The sequence below is a fragment of the Sparus aurata genome, chromosome 19 (assembly GCF_900880675.1).
Source record: "Sparus aurata chromosome 19, fSpaAur1.1, whole genome shotgun sequence".
Classification (NCBI taxonomy): domain Eukaryota; kingdom Metazoa; phylum Chordata; class Actinopteri; order Spariformes; family Sparidae; genus Sparus; species Sparus aurata.
Window position 1 is genome coordinate 7,809,221 of NC_044205.1, and position 23,532 is coordinate 7,832,752.

The window sequence follows — 23,532 nt, forward strand, 5'->3', positions numbered from 1 at the left end:
AAGTTCTACCTAATATTTGAACATCAAGATGTCAACTCACATTTATTTATTATTTATTGAATATTGTCACAGAAGGCTAGCATCATTCCATTTAAGCAAATCCCTGAAAGACACCAAATCCAATCTATTATACAACTAACCTACTCTGTCTGTGTCCCTAAGTTCAAGCCCTTTGCTTCCTACCGAAGATTTGCATTCATTAGAACAAGAAAAAAACATGCTATGAGACTATCTTCTTCATCTGCAGATGAATCCACTTTTGTCATTCTATAAAGTAATGAAGTTGGGACGTTGTGTAAAATGTGAATAAGAACAGAACAGAATATGATGATTTGCAAATATTCACTCATTTTGAATTTGATGCCTGCAACACGTTCCAAAAGACCTGGGACAGTGGCATGTTTACCACTGTGTTACATCACCTTTCCTTTTAACAACACTCAGCAAGCATTTAGGAACTGGGGACACTAATTTTTGAAGCTTTTTAAGTGGAATTCTTTCCCATTCTTGCTTGATATACGACTGATGTGCCACACATTTTCAATGGGAGACAGTCAGTCTGGTACCTGCACCCTTTTAATACGAAGCCACGCTGTTGTAACATATGCAGAATGTGGCTTGGCATTGTCTCGCTGAAAAGATCAGGGACATCCGTGAAAAAGACGCTGCTTGGATGGCAGCATATGTTGCTCCGAAACCTGTATGTACCTTTCAGCATTTATGGTGCCTTCACAGATGTGCAAGTTACCAATGCCATGAGCACTAACACACCCCCATACCATCACAGATGCTGGCTATTGAACTTTGCGCTGGTAACAATCAGGATGGTCCTTTTCCTCTTTGGCCCAGAGCACACAACTTCCACGATTTCCAAAAACTATTTGAAATGTGGACTCGTCAGACCACAACACACTTTTCCACTTTGCATCAGTCCATCTCAGATGAGCTTGGGCCCAGAGAAGCCGGCAACATTTCTGGATGTTGTTGATATAGGGCTTTCGCTTTGCATGGTAGAGTTTTAACCTGCACTTGTAGATGTAGCAACGAAATGTGTTAACTGACAGTGGTTTTCTGAAGCGTTCCTGAGCCCATGTGGTAATATCCTTGACAGAATGATGTCGGTTTTTAATGCAGTGCCGCCTGAGGGATCGAAGGTCATTCAATGTTGGTTTTCGGCCTTGCCGCTTGTGTGCAGAGATTTCTCCAGATTCTCTGAATATTTTGATGATATTATGGACTGCAGATGATGAAATCCCTAAATTTCTTGCAACTGTACGTTGAGAAATGTTGTTCTTAAACTGTGAGACTATTTGCTCAAACAGTTGTTCACAAAGTGGTGAACCCGATCACCCCATCCTTACTTGTGAACAGCTGCGCCTTTCGGGGATGCTCCTTTTATACCCAATCATGGCACTCACCTGTTTCAAATTAACCCGTTCACCTGTGGAATGTTCCAAACAGGTGTTTTTTAAGCATTCCTAAACTTTCCCAGTCTTTTGTTGCCGCTGTCTTAGCTATTTTTGAACGTGTTGCAGGCATCAAATTTAAAATTAGTGAATATTTGCAAAAAAACAAAGAAGTTTATCAGTTTGAACATTAAATATCTTGTCTTTGTAGTGTATTCAATTGAATTTAAGTTGAAAAGGATTTGCAAATCATTGTATTCTGTTTTTATTTACGTTTTATACAACGTCCCAACTTCATTGGAATTGGGGTTTGTATTTGAAGTATCAGGACATTGTATATGGGACTGAGTCAGAATAAACTACAGTGTGTGTGTTCCTGCTAACTAAGGGGCATGTTACCCAGTGCAACAGTTTGTCTCAGTGATGTGTTTGAATGGTTTTTGGACAACAATGGAGCTCTGTGGCACAGAGGAAGACCATAGCAGGCTCTGGATACTCACACAGTACTTTTTAGATACTTTCATTGTTGCTTTCTTGGTAAAGGTTAGAAAATTTTGACCATGAATATAATAAAATGTATTGTACAACAACAATTTCACAACATAACAATATCCTACTCTGAAGCATGGTGTCAGTATGGCTCCCATTATCTTTCATGCATTGCAATTCCCAGTACAGTACATAAAAAAGAGTAGAGCTGGAAGTGCTACATATATTGCATCAATTAAACCTGATGCTACCAAGAGCCGTTCTTACAACCCAGCTGTGCAGGTGTTGCAGGTTTCTGGCATCTCACCAGATGGCCATGAGTGTACATTAACCATCCACCTGAACACAGTGTTGGACTGAACTGCTTAAATCATGAATCATGTTCAACAAACTGGAGAGAACATATTATGAATATTCTGCAATGCAATAAAAACACACAACAGACTCAGAGGAAACATTTGCTCATCCGCAGTTTAGTAAGTAAATGATGTGATGAAATCCACTGTGGTTCTCAAACACAGCTATGTGCAGGGATGTGTTTTTGCCTCCAGTCCATAAGAAGGCTGGTCTGATGCAATCTACTAACAAGTGACCCAGACAGTAACTCAATGACTGTAGCTGGAGCACAACAAAGCAATAACATGTTTAAATACATTCCCTGATTGGCTCATAGCAATGTATTTTGCCTGTAGTACAACAACACTGTTGTCCTTACAAGTTCAATATCAAAAGATATTCATTTAATACAAATTTCATTTGTTTGGTCACAATGTCACAATCTAGCAGTAGACTCAGGCCTTGTTTTCACATAGCTCTGTGTTTATATGTGAGTCAACCTAAACTGTATTCACTCCAGTGGGAACTCTCTGTGATCTCTGATGTAGTTGAGAAACTCCTCCCTGTTTTATTTATTTTAGTGTTTTCCCAGTGCCGACTATGCCTCAAGTATGTCGAAAGTGGTAAACTTTTGCACCCTTTTTTTTGATAATTGTGTGCCCTGCCTGCCACAGGAAGTTAGTACAAAAACAAATTAGCTAACTGATCAATGAATGCAATACAGCTCTATGTATTATATTTTTCAAAGAGAAAAATTCCACTACATGTCTAGCTCATACATGCACAGAGTCTAATGGATACTAAAACACAACACCTACTCAGCCACAGTCTGTTCACCCTGCTGCCGTCTGACAAAAGATACAGAAGTATCTGCTGCCGTACCACCAGACTATACAGCAGCTTCACTCCTCAGGCTGGTCTCATAGCCTGAGGAATGAAGCTGCTCTGAAGTCTGGCGGTCCTGAAGTCATCATCAACACTCTGCCATAATTAGTTTGGATAGGGTTTTTGATGTTTCTCTTCAACTGAATCACAACACAGTATTGTATTGGATAATGAATGATTGCTGTGTAAAACGTGAAACATAGAACACTGTGTGTTATCATAACATTTGTGGTCCATATGTCATGGTTTAACACATGACAGGCCAACGTCCTCACTGACCCCTGAATTCCACCAGACCTGTGTTCAATCTAACACGGCAATGGAGCAGATAGGTTTCACTCTAGTCTATGTGTTTACTTCCACTGGCTCCGCTGTGTTGCGTATCTACTCAGTTGCAACTCTAGCAGTCTGGACCCTTCCATATTGGATGCCAGAGAACGGCGCATCAATTCAACTGAATTCTGCACAGAGCAGACACCAAAACAGCAACACAACATCCGGTTAATTTCCAGAATAAAACACTCCAACCGTACAAACATCTTAAAAAAGAGACAGATCCAAACACTTCTTCTAATCCTTCGGTTGGAACACTAACCTTTTCAGTATTCCTTTATTATACTTTTTGTCTGTTTGTTGTTGTGTTCATAACACAGAGTTGTGATTCTAAAATTATCTGAATGTCACTGCCTGGTAGTGCTGCGCCATGCTACACTCAAAGCGCAGCTGGTGGGGGTTGATGGATGATGGAGCACTGAGCAAAACCATAGCTGAGCCATTCTGCAACGTACATGCAGAAAGTGGAATTCCTGGGTTACTCTTTTTAAGAAGGAATGCCCAGGTTAAACAGAGCAAATTGATAACCGCCATCATAGCCATCAATAATAAATGACACATTTATAGTAAAAAAGTAAATTAAATGACAATTAAGTGCTTTATTTATTGAGAAATTGTAAAGATTTATAAACATCATGTGCAATTTTGTTCATGTAAGACCATTCATATAATGTTGACTGACGAATTGCATGATATTAATTTACCATATCTGAAGTATTATCAACATCAGCTGCAACTTTAGAATGGATGTGTTTACTTTGAATATAAACTGTGGTTCAACTGTCACGGAGTAGATTATTGTATAAAGCTGGGTATTAGAGAATTAGTGCATGTATTTCCCATGTACATTTGTATGTCTCTCTGCGCCTGTGTCTTGCTCAGTCTCCTAGCTGGAGGCTGATTAATTATTCTCTGTGTGAAGGGTGTTTTGGCCCAGAGTGATTGCTGCTCCTCTGTGGCACTCCTGTTCTCTAGATCACCTCAAGCCACCACCATTCCTTCCCTTCATCCCCCAATCCCCCAGCAGCCTAGACAATTCAGAGCTGAGCCGCAAGGAACAAAGTGTCCCCCTGGAAGATTTCCTTGTTAGAACTGGTTGTCTGACAGAAGAATACAGTCAATGTCAACAGGATTTAGTGAAAATTGTATTTCTATTTCCGAAGTCCGCCCTTGTTTCACAGAATTAAAATTTTGTACTTCCTGCATTACTCACTTCTCCCTCCTTTAAAGCCCCGACCTTCTCACAGCCTTTCGTTCTCTGTTTCTGTTTTTGGACACAGAATTCTGCTGCAACGGATTGTATAGGTGTCATCTGTTACTCTCATCAGTTCAGATTCAGTGTTCCTGATACTCATGCGAATCTGTTCTAGTTTGCAGTAATTAGTCATGTCAGACGCTCAGTAAACAGGCCGAGCTGCCTGCAGTGGTGAAGGCAGTTTGTCAGGGCTAAGAGGACGGCAGCTGCCCATGTAAATCCTTTTTATAACAGTTCAGACTCTGTTTCCTTTAAAAAAAAAAAAAAAAAAGAAGTGTAGGTTTCCCTGTCCATCAAGTTTGTCAAACAAGGTGGAGACTAAATATGTACGTTCATTTTCATAGACAAAAGGTCAGTCTTAGACCTCAACAGTTTTGTATGAATGCTGCACCAGTTTCTATCACATTCTGCAAATATGCTGAGCAGCCTTGACATGATGTCTGACCAGACGAATATGTTATTTAAGTTGAAGCATCACGTTCCTTCATCAAGATTCACCTCTTAATGTGTGTACACAACTTTTGATACAAATAAGAACCTAACAATATTAACAATTTTTGGTTTTGTGACACCAAAAAACCCCAAAACCTGTTGAGTCACAGGGAGTATGACTGTGAATGGTGAATGTTTGACATCCCAGTCACAGAGTAAGTGCTAGAAATGTACATTTCTGCAAACCAGAGACATGCTGACCCGTTATATTGCTTTATGTAGCAACCTCAAGTTTCTGTAAGTTCATTTGTCCATTTAATGTTGAGCCAACATTGTGTTTATGACCTGGTTAGATTTAAGCACCAAAACAACTTGGTGAGTGTTACGCCGAGATCATTTTTTGGTCAACTGTTTTGGTCACCACAAAGCACAGCTGCAGATGTCCCGAGGTGTCCTTGCAAATAACCTGCATTGTCATGCTTAACATCTTTTAAATTTTATGATTTGTGTCAACATAAATTTCATGACTCCCACAAACATAATAACTGAGATTGACAGGCTTTACAGGTGACTCCAAGGAATACAAAACAAACCAAGAAACATCTTAGACACATTTTTTAACAAACTCATGAACTATTGTGCATTTAATATTATGAGGTGGAGAGTGGAAAAAAGAACACATGTTGTTTATCTAATTCCTGCAGAGCTACAACACATCACTGTTTCCTGATCTGAGCTTACTATCAGCAGGATGACCCCATGTGTCCATGCCTTCAAAATCTGTTACAAATCCCTGTTGGACAGTTAATCCACTGTATAATTAGAGGAGCTAAAATCAACTTAACCATTTTGTAGTTGCCATGCCTGGATATAATATACCTAGTTGTGAATGGGCAACATGGATATATTCTTGTACATCATATATTGTATATGTAATTCCACACACAGTATTTCTTTTTATTCTATCTTTGCTGGTTGTCTGGATTTATACTGCCCTCATGTGATTTGCTTGAAATGGCTATTTTGAATTTGTATTTGAATGTATTTGAATGTACATGTTCCATCTAATTCCTCTATACTACTTAAATGTAGAGGCTCCCATTTAATACAACTTGTTCTAATACGTTGAATCCATGTGCATGAATTAAAGCAGTAGTTATCAACGTTATCATGTTGCAACCTCCCAGAACAATTTGGTTGGTGTTCATAACCCGCACTACCCAACACAGGGTCTGTTAAACGCAGTGTGTCCAGTCAGAACTTATTAACACCCTCAATGTAATATATTTTAGGCAAATTATAGCAATGGTACAGACTTTGATGGTACACCATTTGATACAGACTTTGATGGTACACCATCAAGGTTTATGTATAAATCTGCATGAATGTTATCTAACCAGTCCAGTTATTTGATTTATTCACACAGACTCAACATGATGGAAAAACAGGGAAAGCTCTGTTTTTCACACATTTCATTTATTTTTTAACCGGATTGTGACAACCTCGATTAAATAATATACAGTTGTATAACATCATCTGACTACATATTGACATATTGTCATAGACCTTTAAATAACACCTCAGAACATCTGTGTAGTGGTTACATCAGAAATGTATGGTTCACTATATATCTCTTAACCCTTTAGGCGCCGGGTTTTATTTTAAAAAATACTAGATTTTGACATCTAAATTTCAGAAGGCTCTGGCTTGAATGTAGTTTGAGATAGAGACAAAGTGTAAATGAGACAAATATTGAGAATGACCTAAAGTTTATGAAGGGAGTAATTTTTCCCATCTAATTTGCATATTATGACGTCATATGGTGGCGGCCATATTGGATTATGTAATTTCCATGAAATAACTGGTATTTTGAAAGAGAGTTGAACTTATTTCATCAGATTCATCCCCTCCATCCATTTGTTATGTTGTCCACACATCAAATGAACAGGGAAAAAGTAAATTGTAAGCCAACAGTCGTAAACTAGAACTATTAGTACACCACAAAACTCATGTAAACAGTATGCGGTTTTTTTTTACCCACCATCCCCCCCATTGGAGGACACTTTTTTTCTTCCCTTTTTCTTGTTTTCTCTTCTCTTCTTTATTATTATTATTATTATTATTATTATTATATGATAATAATAACAGTAGGCGTCTTTTAGCTGCAGAGGCCTTATCTGTGCCTATCTATCCAGATAAAAGTTTGTGATATTTGTAGAGTGTGGAGCCTCTCATTGCAAGGCATAGAGACAATAAGAACTAATTATATATATATATATATATATATATATATATATATATATATATATATATATATATATATATATTTACATTTACATCATACCATTCATGAAACCGTGAACTTGGAATTAGTTCATGTCAGCCTAAATACTGATGAGGATTGTCTCCATTGTTATAAGATACCAGAAATCATCAGTCAGAAAGAGGGACAAAAAAACTATAGACCTTGAATCATTGCTTAGCTTTCTGTCACCACGATATCCAATTTGCTCATCAAAGGGCTTTATCCATATACTTCATCTCTCAAGTAAGCCCAGCCACCATTACCATTATCATCATCATCATTTCCAGCCCTGTTCTGCCTTCCCCTGTTGCCCCTACGACACCCATCAGCCTTTCTACGAACACTTCGCCCACGACTCCCCCTGCTATCTCCTCTAGTGTTGTGAGAAGATCTGGACTCGTGTGTGCTTTGTGAACACTGCTGCGTCGCATAGCTGCACCGCTACCGCGGATGGAGGCTACGTGACCGTCGCGGTGGAAAGAGTGAACACTAACGCTGACACCCAGCGCTATTCTCACCACCACCGCTACTTCTACCACATCCATTCGCTTCCCTACTGATACTACGAGTTCGTGTATCATTTCCATTCCCACCTATTGGGCAAAGGATCGTGTGTTAGTGCTTGTGCGTTTTCCTCGCTCTGCGCGGCACCACCATTGCTATGCAAAGACGCACCGCGACTAGCAAGCTCACTAATCAACCGACCGTCATCTCCCAAAGCTAGATTTTCCACTTCAGAAACAGAATCACCGAATAGGAGCTCAATCACTTCAACTTTTTGCATGCCATTGTCGTTTATTTCGTCTCAATAACTTCTGAATCCAGCAGTACCCCTTCAGCAAAATGGCTTCCTGGCGCACTGTCTCCGCTCTCTCACCCCACAGTTTGCATGGGACTTCCTCGAACATTTTGCATTGAAGCAAGACGTTTTTATGAGCTAAGGTCTAAGTATAGGATGTCTGCCAACTAGTGGTGGGGAGTATGAACGACATGTAACACTCTATTGGGAGAAAACAGCTGTTTAGTTCAGTACCGCGGTGTGTCGCAAATTTGCGACTCTGGCGCCTAAAGGGTTAACCCTCTGTTTCTTCTCTTCGCAGGTACAAGAATATCCTCCAGCTATGGACTGGCTGTCCTCCTTCTGGCGTGCGCTTTGGTGAGGGATGCCTTGTTATAATTTGAAGAACTGATATGGTTTGCGCCCCCATCTCGCTCTCTCCGTTCGCTCTCAAAGCGTACGAGAAAATTGCCTGATTTTATTTCCCCCCCCTCCCTCACCATGCGGACTGCACAGTTACCCAGCACATTGTTATTAGCCACTGTAAACACCAGTCACCTTTAAACCAGTTGGATTACCTTTTGTACAGCTGTCGCCACCATCCGAGGTGCAACACTCCGGTGGGAAAAAACGGACTCTGTATCTTGTTGGATAACCCTCATGGAAGAATGACTTTCTTATGGTTTTTGCTGTTCCTATTCATGTGTTCATTGCTCAAAAGTGAACAAGAAAAAACAGAGAATCTACATTTGTGTAATATATATGATTCTAAATATATATCTGTTTTATTTGAAACACCTAGAATTACTGTATGTGCTGTATACATAGCGCTCCATATTGGCCATGGAACTTCATTTTGAAGAGGCTCTCTGGCCCTCTCAAAGAAGCAAGAGAAAGTCAAGTACACGTTAATTTAGACTGTTAACATCAACCATCAGGTTAAAAAAAGGCTACATTTCTCATTTTCCTTCAGCAGTATTAGCCATCCAAATTATCTGATGTGCATAATTTTACATCTTGTTAGTGATACATATACAGGTGTGCATGCTTATTAGTCTGAAGGCTTAAAAGAAGGGAGCAAACGTTATTTGAGCTGCGTAAAGTCGACACTTTGAGTTCAGTGTTAAAGTATGTCGAAGGTAGCTTTATTTTTAATGTGCTAGCTTTGGTGTGAAAAAAAAATGTCATTTTAATTTGTATTGCATCCTCAGTAGGAATAAAAAAAAAGGATGTGACAATATATGACTCATTCAAAACCCTGATATGTGACAATTGGATGATTAATTTTAATTGACCTGCACCATTTTTAAATGGCATGCTTCAGTTGCTGTGCACCTCCCTGCTCTGTCTTATTACAAAGAGGTAAATGAGTATTCACCCGCTCTGGATCATGACTATTGCTTGTTTTATATTATGTTGATGCCAGCATACACAAGCAAATGCACACACAAACACACACGCAATCGACGTTTCAATGGCTGGAAGGTGACATGAGCCCGCAGTGCAACATTTGCTTATCTATCATCAACATTGTATATGACCCATGGTTGGGAGAAATAAGTTAGTTTTGTTGAAATCTTCTCTCTGAGATCTCACAGTAATATATTTTTAGTTTTATTTTCAGATGATATATTGTAGAGATTTTTATCCACACAGAGCATTTATAAGCAAAACGCTTTGACAATCTGACACAAACACAGACAAAGGTGTTTTTGGTTTCGTAGGGCAACAATTTTAGATCATTACCATGACATGGTTTAACCAGGAAAAAAAATAAATGGGATTCTGTTGTTGTTGTTAACTTTTGAGCTGAAAAGGAAAATGTGCACCATCCATCAGAAATGCAGATGTTCCGACTCAACCTGAAATATTTATGAATAATAGAGTAGTTGATTTGTGTCTCAAGAATCATCCTGTACATGAATATCATCCACCATGAGTATCATGCAGCCACAGTGCAGCAATTGCCCTGCAATGAGATCGACATTTTTATATTTGGTAGACATTTGCCTCCAAGCACATTCTGTGTTTTTGCTCAGTTGATGCCCAGAATTTAAATCAACTTAAAGGTCCCATATTCCGCTCATTTCAGGATCATGCCTTTATTCTGGGTGTCTTCTAGACAACTTTTATATGCTTTAGTGTTCAGTAATACATTACATTGCTCCGTTTAAGTGACTGCTCCGTTTAAGTGACTTTAAGTGACTGTCTCCTTAAGCCCCCCCCCCCCGAAATACCCAATTTGTTCCGATTGGTCACCTCTCACATGCCTGAACAGACACCGCCCTCCATCCCATCTCTGCCGGTGTTTTAGCAACAGCAGCCGTACTTGGGGGTGTGCCTGAGGGCTGCGGCTGCGCTGTCGTGACATCACCACCTGAGCTTGTTTGAAGGCACAGTTTCTGAACACAGGCTGTGTCAGTTTTTCTGTGAGCTGAGAGATTTGATACTTTCACAGTATTTATAGAACCTAGACCTGCTTTATACTCCAAAAAACACATGGAAATCTAAATATGGGACCTTTAAGCTAACACGAAGCATGATTATGTAGTTCCTCATGTTCTGTATGGTATAATCTAACATTCATACATAACGTACAGGTGTAATTGCCAACGATAACTGTGCTGTGTTTTTTCTCAAAAGCAAAATGCTCACCTCCCTTCAAGCTTTTATTCCGCTTTGCAGACAAAGCAAAAATGCCCCCTTGTATAGTCATACTGCATTCCCAAAGAACTGTGGAAGGAAACTTGTTGATTCAGCACCGAAGTTTTAAAGGCTGACAGTGTGTCATGCTGTGGGATCAGACCAGAGACATCGCGTGATCAGCAGCTTCGAGCCCGGGTAAAGGATGTGTGGGAGACAGAGGGCAGCCCTGTCCAATCCCTTGAGTTCCAAATAGCTTCAGGATGTATTCGGACAGTTAACCTAGCATCACTGTCTTATATATTTCACTCTGCTGTGACTGGGAATCAATTGCTGTGTTTTTGAATTGAGACATGTTATATAATATGGTTCAGAATGTTTAGTTTTCAGAAAAAAGTACAGCTTATTTTAATGTATGGAGAATGGGATTTGGGTGTGGATACTGTTGGAAATGTGCCGCAGCACTTTGGAGAGAGTGTGCACAGTCTTGAGCGGACAGTTTGTCCAACCCTCATGTAAAAAGTTAAAGATCTGTACAACTTGTAAATGAAAATAATCAGCATGTTAACATTTTTTAAAAAAATCCATTTAAAAAGGCAGAGGCCAGTGATGTTCTGTACTTGTAACAATGGTGTCATGTACTCATATTCAAGTGTTAACAAGTCCAAAGTGGGTTTTCATCTCTTCAAAATGAACTTGGATAAAAATGTATTTGACAAAAAAAAAATATATATATATATCTATATATTAGAAACATCTCCTTTATAAAGCTTTCACCTTAATCTATGGGACTCGCTTGATTGTGGGTCCTTGCAACACATTGAATAACAAAGGAGGAGAGATTGGAGCGATGATTGATTAGAAACTGTGATCGGAGTGGTGAAAAATGACGCTTGTTTTGGTCGTGATGGAGGCTGAATTGCTTCACAAGCGACAAGGCCTCCGTTGCCAAAGAAGAGAACAGTTCACGATGACGGCTGGAGCAGCGGTTCCTTCATCCAGGGATGCTATTTCAGAAACATCACACAACCATTTTTTTGTTCTGTTTTATATGCCACGCTACTCATTCACTCTAGATGTATTTGTTTCTTCTAATGTATTTCATTTCGATGCGGTCCTGTCTGTTTGTTGAGCTGTCAAAAATTCTGATGAATTATAGTTCTCTTTTCTTTGGTATTGTGTGAGGCTTCTGTACTGGAACATTGCAACAGTTTGTATTATAATGACGATATCAGAATAATATTTAAATAAACCATTTTCACAGATTAAATTCAAACACTGAGGGGTTCCATCTGTGTGGCTGGTACCATACTGAGCTTTATAGCTGAACAAAGTGCTGACAATGCCAAAAAGTGGCCCAGTTTCCAACTCAGAGGAGAGTTTCTCTCTTTCTTTTTTTTTTATGTGTGGGCTAAATCACTTTTAATTTGATAGTACTGTTAAATGTTATTCAAAATCAATCTGCCCTTCACTTGTGACTGTGAGAAATGGAATAGAGCAGAACGGGATGGCCGTGTTGTAAAACTAGAGAAGCATTCCCTGAGGTATAGAGGCTGTGGTAAGAATGGAAGCTTTAAAACACTTTGATGCACTAACGGTAAGACTTTGCAAGGAAAAGCATTTTTTAAATTTGAATGGACGTTGTGGTGCTGACGTTGAAAATACATTGACTGTTAGGGCCTCCAAAGCGTTTTTATATAGTATTTAACTCACTTTTAGTCCTGATTGTAAATATCATCATGATCAAAATTTGTACATTAATTGTCAAATACAAAGCCACATATTAACAGTGCTGTAGAGTGCTGTATTACAAAAAATATTAGAATGAATGGGCTTTGTTCTACACCCTTGTTTATGCTTTCATTTTTAGAAGAAAGAAGGTTTAAGTAGAAGTAGCAGATAAAAGATTTTCTTTACACACTCTACAATGAGCAGTTTGATCTTAAAAAGTACTTTTATTATGGACCAAACTCAGGACATCACATGACAAGTGTTACAGATGTGTCATTTTTTGGGACACAGGTATCCCCCAAAGAAATAGAAAAGGGTTGATGAGGTTGTTGGTCCTCTCCTCCTCCGTGGCTGGTTATCGGCAAAGTGAGCGATTCAGAGCATCACAAACACGCAACATGTCTGGTGGGTGGGCAGTATGTACAGACACACAGTGTCTTAGTGCATTCAAGCTGGCAGTGTGTTGGCCGTAGCTTATGCCTACCATAACATATCTGTTCGAACTGCTCGCCGACACATTGCATGCATGCCGTCTGCCATCTGTCTAGTACAGTGCAAAGCAGGATTGATCCGTGCAGAGTACTGTTCTCCAAAGTTCCAGATGACACTGAAGGTGAGCATTCAAGTCGTTTCCAACAACGAGCTGCTGTCAGGCCAGGACCCTGGTGAGGATGAGGAGCTTGCAGACGAGCCTCCCTGAGACACATTCTGACACCTTGTGCACGCAGTCTTTAGACTGCAAACCAACAGTTGCATCAGCCGTCTGAGTGGCTGGTCTCAGTCAATCATGCGGGCGAAGCTGGATGTGGAAGTCCCCTGCTGATCTTCCAGCCCGTTCTCACTCCTTTCACTTGCATCCCACGTGGGACCAAATGTCATGAGTCATTAGTTTCTTATTTATATTACATATGCTCCCAACATAAGTTACGAGACATCATTATGAACATCATTATTTAACCTAAAGTGTGATCTTTTCCTAAACATAACCAAAGGCATCCGTTTGACCTTAATGTCCAAAAGTCTGTAATGGACTGTTCATCAGCAAGCATTATTTTGAAAGTCTAAGCAGATATTGTATATACCATATTATTGCTAACTTGACTGTAGCCCCTCATGTGCAAAACTGAAACTGGAGGGTAGGTAGCGTGACATTTATTGAAGCTTAAGGCCACTGATGAGGCTGCTATATTTTTAATGTATTGGGAGTGAGAATGTGAGGTCTTTCAATTCAATTCAAACACTTAATTTGTCTCAGGGGGGCAATTAAAGGAAAGAAGAAGAAAACCCCAATTGGGGGAGATGCCTCGCCGCACCTGTCCTAAGGGAACACCCTGAGGCCTGGAGAAAAGGTCTGCGGGTTTCCCAAGGCCCAGTTCTGTAGGCGCCTGTTTTCGAAAACTGGGTTCTGCAGGTGTGAGGCCACATTCTTTAAAACGAGACTGGTGATGGCTTACAGTGATGAAAAATTCCCTGGCAACAGCTCTCGTACCTGTGGATAGGTAAAATGATCTTGTGCAGGTGATCACACCGTAATAGCGAGCCATTAGAAATTTGAATGTTTGCACACTGGCTGTGATATAAACAAAATAGATCTGTATTGCATAATAATAACAACTCATGCGTTACAAAATCAATTAATCTGGAAGGTCAAAGCACCTGCGCACAAAGAACTTTTCACAATTGACACAATTTGACATATGTGTCAAAACTGTAGGAGAAGGTAGACACTGCATAAAATGACTGGTTTGTTGATATATGAACATACAAATACAGGTGAGCAAAGAAAATATATACATGAAAAAACAGGCAGAAAAGCTGGCAGTGCAAAATGACTGCCGTTTTACGTCAATAGTTTCCAAAGCAGTCCAAAGCCCTCACAAATGATTCCACTGATGTTTGACTCGAGGGGATAGAAAAGTAGCATTTTGCAGGTGAATCTGCAAATTGGTTTTACTGCAGGTCTCTTGGCTTTGGCAGTCAGCCTTCATCAGTGCAAACCTCAGGAAACAGGAAACTACCTCTCTGTTGGTAGGGACGGGGCCTGTCAAATCTCATCATCCATTCATCTGTTTGAAAGACAAGCTAGAGGAATGGAAAATGAAGAGAGGGGGAAAAGATCCTCTTTGGAATTGAGGAGTGAATTTGGCAGCGGAGGCTCAGCTAATCAGGTTTACTTAATCAGTGGATTCAGAATGCAAAGCAGGCCGATGGAGCAAAAGAGGGCGAGGGCGAGCGAGATGGATGAGCAACAATACGAAATTAACCCTATGCCCGTGTTTGTTAATTCAGCGAGCAATGACACAGTTATTCATGTGGAGGCAAAGAGAAGGCAAATCACCAGCCTGCCTCTGGCGCTCTAATCAGGCCACTGGTCCTATTGCAGCACAGATAAAGAGGGATGGTGGAAATGATTGTATCGTATGACTAAGTCTGTCTAAATGTTGCATATTAAAATATGTTTTGTTGTGGCGGCACTGATGAATCACAGATGGCCACGATCTGTTTGTCTTTTTTATGTGCTTCAACGAGAGAACAAAATAACACAGCAAGATTTCTGAAGTTTACATTTCCAAACGCTCATGAAATATGCATGCGTACATTGTAGGGACAGAATCCATGCTGAGTGGAGGAGCCACTGTGACTCCAGCCTTAATGCAAAGCACCCCACTGGTAGCACCGCATGAGGCAGGCAATGTGTTCTCAACTGCTTCCCCGCACCTCCAGGATGACATCATGCATCAGATAAAACCGGGAAGATCTAACCATAACAACAATGTGGGGATGCAGTGGCCTGAAGGTGAGAGGAATGGATGTGACTGCGAGTATCATGGCAAGAAGGGTACGGAACAAAAAGTGCTGTCTCTCTGAACAACTCTACAAAAGGTGCTGTTGAGCAACAGCTTTATCTGCCTTAAAGTCCGAAGCCTTACAAGACACCCATAGGGGCTTATTATGCCCCCTTGTTCTCACTAACAAGCGGGCTCAAGTTTGTGTCGATGGAACTTTTTACTTGAGGAAGTTGATTTATAATTGCCATGAGCAAATGTCAAGGTAACCAGCCTATTGTGATTTAAAGTGTGTTAAGTCTGAGTGTTAATTTGAGGTAAGGGATACCAAAATGTCACCTCACAAGTTTTCCAACCTCAAGGACAAAGCTAATCATCTGGCATTGATTTCCAGAGGAGCAATCAGACAGAATAAAAAGTTGGCGGTTAGCATTCATGCAGTCCACTGATACGTTCACACTTGGACATTTCAGAGATAGATTATTGATATTTCTACAAAGCATGTCACATCACATGTTTATGAACATATTTTCATATCATGTGGTGGACAGGAAGGTGGTGGATTTACAGGTGAGAAGGCCACCACGCCAGTTCAAGACTGTGTTTCGACATTTGTCAATGTGAAACCAACGGAGATGTTCAAGGAGACCTTTTTGTGGTGACCAAATATAAAGCCAAAACATGATCTTATCCTTACCCTCGCCAAGTGGTGTTGGGGCCTGAACCTGATCAGATCACAAGCACAGTGCTGGCTCAACATCAGAAAGAACATTCAACCTCAAGAAATGTAAAGCTTTAACAAAAATACATGTTATGTTAACATATTCATGATTTACAAAGGAAAAATACGACCCACATCCATTGTTGCATTGGTTTGAAGCCATTTTTTTTAATTGAAAAGTAAAAATGATCAATCAATAAGACCGTTCCCCCCCTAATACATAAACATGAAGTCATATATCAACAACACCAAAGCTTAACATACAGAGGAGGTTAGGGTTGGTGGAGGGAATTGTGGGAGCAAATGGTGTCGGCATAGTACTGTGTCAGCCTGAAACAGCCATGCACATGATCAGACCAGTCATCAGTTAGCTGGTGCAGTAGCCAAGCAGATGATGAAAGGGCCGGTGATTGTGAATGTGATCATGAATAACCAACTAATGCCATTCAGCCAATACAACCATGTATTCAGTGCTTTGCATGGACTAAAAACTTCACAGATAGATGGGCCTTCATTTTTTAGATATTGATTATGACAATGAATGGAAGGTCAATGGAATTTCCATTTACAATGAATTATTTTAAATATCTACACGTTTTAAATGCATACGACAAATATTGGTATGCTTGATTAATAACACATTATTATGATGATTATTAACATCACAAAGTATGCTATTAATTAGATTTTTCTTTTTATTGCTTGACAGCCCTAGTTTGAATGTGTTTCTCCTTATTATTATGTGGCACATGTTTCTTAAGATGCGACAGCAAACCTACTCAGTAAACCTTACCCCCTAACAACTTGGTTTAACAAAACCTATGATCTGCCCTTAGCACTGCATGAAAAGTCGTACTAATCTTGCTAAATCGGACATTCCAGCAAAGAATACAAATCTTGTGCATGCTTTCACAAATGCTGAACGGTACGTCTGCCTTAATGGGATGAAGAGTCCTCTGACAACGTTGTATTAGTGCTACTGGGATCTGTCAGATGGCAGGGCCCTAACAAGCAATTCTACTCAAAGACAATTTAAGAAAGGCAAAGCAATTGAAGGGCATAAACTTTACTAAAGTTTCTGTTGCTTCCCAGTGTGTGTGTGCATGCATGTGAGTGAGTATGTGTGTGTGAACGATCCTGCATTATTTATTTGCACTCATTAAAAGTAATCAATTGAAACTGGCATTGATGTAAGGGTCTTTATTGGGCTTTCAGGGATCCGTCACTGTAATGTACCCTGTGACTTTCTAACCCCGCTTGATTGTTTTGTTCCACAAAACGCCCAAAGGGAATGGAAATGTGTTTGTGCCGACCCATCAATGCTAAGCATCACTCAATGAGGTGGGATTTAGGAGGCCCAAAGGTTTTTGTAAGAAAAATCATATCGGCGTATCACCCCAGAAATGTACGGCGGCGTGGCTTAGGATGGCTGCGAATGACTGAATACCGCAACAATGGCCATGTCAGCTTAAAGTGTGTGAATACAAAGCTCTGAGTTTAACCCAACATTAGAGACAGATGAGGCAGTATGAAGGCTGTTATGGAAATGTGCTGCCTGCTATAAGTGAGCGAGTGGGTGTGTTGATTAAAAGAGAGAGCCCAGGAGAATTGAGTGTTGAACGTGTGTTGACAGAATGTTAAGCCGGCCTCATTAAACTATAGAACTCGGTACGAAAAACCCTCTGTTCTCCTCACATGTCAACAAACACATTAGTTTCAATTCACTATCAGTCAGGACAGTTAGAAGGTGGGTGGGTGGGCTGGTTGGTCGGGTCGGTTCAGCATTCAGAGGCGATGCCATGCCGCGGTTCCAGATCTAAGTGCCATGCAAAATGGAAGACCCCTCCAGCAAAATCCTCCTACTCTCCTTCAAATCCTCACAGGCTGCCACGGGGGCACGGGTGAAGGAAGTGAACTGCGTACACAGAGGACGTGAAAGTGACACCCCGCTGTCAAATCAATTCAAGGTTGTTCTGGGGCATCTCAGGTACTGAAAATAAATCAGTGTCATGACTGTGGAAGTAGAAGACAGGTGCCTTACCCCTCTCGCCGTGTGGTTGCTTAGTGAACCTAAACACGCTGTTACACTCAAGTGACTACAATGACTTTAAGATTTCATGACAGACGCGCACCTTTGTCATTCGATATGCCACATCATTTACTGGTTTGTCGGGAAAAAAACTTTTTTCAGAGCAGAGGTCCATCAAACATCAAACATAAAAGATGTTTAGCCTAGTTTAGCACAAAGAGTGGAAGCAGGGGGAGGCCTATAATCTTCAAAAAAACTGACAGTGCTTCTCCTGTAAGTAAGTACCTTTATGAGTGTTGGGGCACATCAATTGTCATTGAAACAGACCAAATAACCAATGTACCACCAATGACAGACAACTAATTACTTCATGCTTTTACCTTGTCTAGTCAAAGCATGGCAAAGCCTTTCCACAAAATGCAGCTAGACCAGCAACAGGTCAGAGATCTAAATGTGTTACGCCATGACAGTTCAGTTGTCAGAGTGAAATGTTAGCAGTTTCAGCAAACCACTGATACATTCACATTTGTCAGGATCATAGTCTATGTACCACACTGACATTTCTACAATACAAAGTTCACATTACATGTTTTAAGGCCTGACTTTCAGATCAGGAGGTGGACAGGATGATTATAGAGATACGAGCAAAAATGCTGCCAAGGCCACTGCAGTTTGAGACTGTGTTCCACAGTGGTGTGCACAGACTTTTTGAAGGGCAGGGGCGAAAAGAAAAAAAAGGGCACTTACAGCGCATTCTCGACACTGAAGAGGGCACTAAGTTCCGTGTGTTGCCGAGAGCGCTTTAGACATGTTTATATGTTATACAAATGGCACATTATATAGCCTTAAAACAGACTAACTAGACAGACTCAAGTTAATTTGTAGTTAGGATCAGCATCCACGAGAACTGTGTAGATTCAACATTGGACTGTGAAGAACACACAGAGACATGGATGTATGAAGGAAATAAAACCCTAGGGGGTCTGGGGGTCCTCCCCCAGAACATTTTCAATTAAGTAGATGCCATTTCCTGTATTCTAGCGCATTTTAACACCAAATTAGCACCAGAGAATCCAAACTGGTTCTGTGAGATATAGTTCTGGCTCAATATAGATCAAAAAGGGGCCCAACATAAAAGTAATTGCAATAGTAATGTTTCATAGTATTTCTTGATCTTAATAGTCTTCTGGAGTTTGGTATATTTTCTTCACCCAATAGGGCTCTATGATAAAAACACAGGGAACAATACACATTTAAAATATTTATTTGACACCTCAAAAGAAACAAACTATGATGAAGCATGGACATACAGTGGCTTGCAAAAGTATTCACCCCCCTTGAACTTTTACACATTTTGTCATGTTACAACCACAAATGTAAATGTATTTTAATGGGGTTTTATGTGATAGACCAACACAAAGTGGTGCATACTTGTGAAGTGGAAGGAAAATGATACATGGTTTTAAAACATTTTTAAAAATAAAAAAAAAACAGAAAAGTGTGGTGTGCAAAACTATTCACCCCCCTGAGTCAATACTTTGTAGAACCACCTTTCCCTGCAATGCCAGCTGCAAGTCTTTCGGGTAAGTCTCTACCAGCGATGCACATATAGAGACTGAAATATTTGCCCATTCCTTCTTGCAAAATAGCTCAAGTTTAGTCTGATTGGATGGAGAGTATCTGTGAACAGCAATTTTCAAGTCTTGCCAAAGATTCTCACTTGGATTGAGGTCTGGACTTTGACTGGGCCATTCTAACACATGAATATTCTTTGATCTAAACCATTCCATTGTAGCTCTGGCTGTATGTTTAGGCTTGTTGTCCTGCTGGAGGGTAAATCTCCGCCCCAGTCTCAAGTTTTTTGCAGACTCTAACAGGTTTTCTTCCAAGATTGTCCTGTATTTTGCTCCATCCATCTTCCCATCCCATGGACTGAACAGTGCTCTGTGAGATGCTCAAAGCTTGGGATATTTTTTCATATCCTTACCATGCTTTAAACTTCTCCACAACTTTATCCCTGACCTGTCCGGTGTGTTCCTTGGGCTTCATGATGCTGTTTGTTCAACAATGTTCTCTAGCAAAGCTCTGAGGCCTTCACAGATCAGATGTATTTACACTGAGATTAGATTACACACAGGTGGCCTCCATTTACTAATTAGGTGACTTCTGAAGGCAATTGGTTGCACTGGATTTTATTTAAGTGTATCAGAGTAAAGTGGGGTGAATACTCTTGCACACCACACTTTTCAGTTTTCTATTTTTAACAAATGCTTGAAAACCTTGGATCATTTTCCTTCCACTTCAAGCATTTTTGAAAATTAAAATAGAATAAAAAATCCCAAATGCTTAGCCTGGTGGGGGGTCAACTTAAACCTGGCGGAAACCCTGATATGCAATGCTAACCCCACTTTTAATTTTACTGGCTGGCTTTAAAAAGCTATTCCCACAAGACTTAGCTAGGCTAGCTCCTCAGCCTAGGCTTAAACATGTGATAGGCATCTCTACCTAATAATAGCACTTCCATGCTACATACACTAGTATTTAGTAATGCAAAATTGGTAACTTAATAGACAGCTTGCTATATTAGCTATCTACCTCACACAGCAGTAGGATGCCGGGTTGCACCTCAGTCAGTATTAAGTCCCCACTGACATGTGACCATTTAGAAAGAGTGTGTCTAAAACTGAATACTTAAATGGATGGAATGGACTTATTTTAACAACGGGAATGTGTTCTTAAAACTTAAGTTACCATCTATCTAGCTGCTATCAATTTATTCCATCATTTACTAAATATAATGAATCTAACTGACCTAGCCTAAATTGTAAATTGAAAATAAAATCTAGAAAGTTTATTAGCCCATCAGTTGTTTGCAAACAAATAAATAAATAAATAAATAAAAATAAAAACAGTAAATATGGGCTAATGGCCATACAAAGTGTATTGAACATAAACAGGATTTAACTTGTTGAGACCATAAAATGACTCTGGGAAAGCTTGCATGCCTTAATTGGAATCAATATTCTCCATCCAATGGCAGCAGTTTAGTGTGTTTTTCCACCCAAGAGAGCACTTGTGTTTTACCAACCACGAGGGCACTTAAGCACGCGTTTATACCACCCAAGACTAGAGGGCAGGTTATCATGTTTTTTCCAACCGGGAGTGCGCTTAAACTTGTTTTAACCACCCAAGAGAGCAATTAACTGTTTTATTTTCACCTAAGAGGGCAGTTTAGTGTGTTTTGCCAATGAGGAGGGCACTTAAAGACACCCTTTTGACACCCAAGTGGACAGTTTATCATGTTTTAACCAGCCAAGAGGGCAGTTTAGTGTTTGTTCCACCCAAGAGGGCAGTTTAGTGTGTTTTGCCAACCAGGAGGGCACTTTAGCACGCGTTTTTGCCTCCCAAGAGGGCACTTTAGCATGCGTTTTTGCCACCCAAGAAGGCACTTTAGCACACGTTTTGCCTCCCAAGAGGGCACTTTAGCATACATTTTTGCCTCCCACGAGGGCACATTAGCACGCGTTTTTGCCACCTAAGAGGGCAGCTGTATTTTCCCAACCAGGTGGGCACTTTAGCACGTGTTTTTGCCTCCCAAGAGGGCACTTTAGCGCACGTTTTTGCCACCCAAGAGGGCAGTTTATCATGTTTTAACCAGCAAAGTGGGCAGTTTAGTGTGTTTTTTCCACCCAAGAGGGCAGTTTAGCATGCGTTTTGGCTCCCAAGAGGGTTTTTCAACAACTGGGCCACTGACCGCCCCCCCTGTCCCCCCCCGTGCACATCACTGGTGTTCCAACATTTCTCAGTATGAAACCACTGGATATTTTAACAGAGTCCTCATTTTCCAGCCATGTTTGTTAAATCAAAGAACTGATATTTTTTGGACAGGAAGTCGAGACAGCTCCAGCCAGTTTTTGGCAACCAAAAAATGAGTATTTTAAACTGAAACATGATCTTTCCCTAGCCCTAAACAAGTAGTTTTTGTGCCTTTCAGTTTCATCATATCTGTGATTTGCAGGAATGCACATTGCCAACCATTAATTCTGGGCGACTGGGTTGGGCCCGGCTGACACAGACTCAAGTTACATCAAATAAGAACACATTTCCCACTGGAACCACAAGAGGCGTTATACAACCTTTTCTCACAGATGCAGTCGTACTCTCCAACGCCTGTAAACAGACTGATGTTTGAAATCTGCGGAAAACCTGAAATCAAGGACAATTCTAAAAAGTGTCAGAAAATGGTCTGTTTTTAAGAGCATTTAGGGTAGAACCAAGCGGGAGTGCTGACTTTGAAGCCCAAATAATAAGCCTCCTTTGATTTCAAATACTTCTCCTCAGAACTGAGAGAAGTGGCGATCCCACTGACGATCAACAAGCCATTCTGCAGCCTCTTGCAGCTCTCAGTTGACTCAATGATGAGAGTGCATGGAGTAATAAGAGAATCGAATATCTATGTCTTTCATCAAACCAGCTCTAAAAAACGATATGTTGAGAGAGTGCATAACCTCTGTTTCAGCCCTCATTGCGTCCGCTTCTTCAATAATCCAGAATTGATTTTTAAGATGTTACTCATCCCGAGCACATCTTATTTTCCATTAACTCGTCTTATGCCCTTTTGTCAGTCAGCCAGCCTCATTTCGGCGCCCAAAATCCCTCTCGTGCATCGTCTGAAGCAACGTCCGTTCCTGATGAGGGATGCAAAGTCGGATCATCTGCCAGTGGACATTACCTGCCCTGAAGTCACTATTAGTCCGTGCATATACTTCCTTCGAATTATCTGTTTCATCAGCGGTTTCCCAGAGATCCAGCACATGAACACAAATCTTAACAACTATTACAGATCGATTAAACCATAATGCAGTTTGTCAGTAAGTATATTTCACATGCTCACACAGTTTATCTATTATACTCACTCCAGACACCAGCCATTCATCAACACTACTTACATACTTTCCAATCGGAGCTCATTAAAGTGTTATTGACTTTTGTTGGTGCAGCTTATTGCTGCAGGATAAGATGATAATAAAACTCATAATATATCTATAAATGTGTGGAATTTCTATGTTTGTGCCGCCATTTCCTTCCTGTAATATAATTTATTTTTAGCTTGCACATTTATCATTTCTGATCTCAGGTATGATGCCCTGTAAGGTAGAAATAATTGAATGACCATCGTCAAAAAAAAAAAAAAAAAAGTGGTGATTATAGCCGACACACTGCAGTTACAGCCCTGTGATTAATCAGCTGGCGCCTGATGATAAGAAATGACAGCAAAATCAAATGTGTTTATTGCTAAAGGAGCAGCCATGTCTGAGCAATGGGAACGGATAATGCTCTGTAGTCTGCAGGCTTATTAGTTTGTTATACAGGTGAACTCCTGTTATGATAAACGGTTAGAAC

At 40.3% G+C, this 23,532-nt stretch overlaps 1 protein-coding gene across 1 annotated transcript in view; it reads left to right on the forward strand.

The window, feature by feature from the left end:
• The window catches only part of vstm2a (V-set and transmembrane domain containing 2A), an 88,501-nt gene extending 76,363 nt beyond the window's left edge, over positions 1-12,138 (forward strand). The window contains exon 5 of the mRNA XM_030398688.1: positions 8,542-12,138. Within this exon, the coding sequence (XP_030254548.1) occupies positions 8,542-8,618 (77 nt within the window). The 3' untranslated portion in view covers positions 8,619-12,138. The remainder of the gene's footprint in view (positions 1-8,541) is intronic.
• Positions 12,139-23,532: the final 11,394 nt, after the last annotated feature.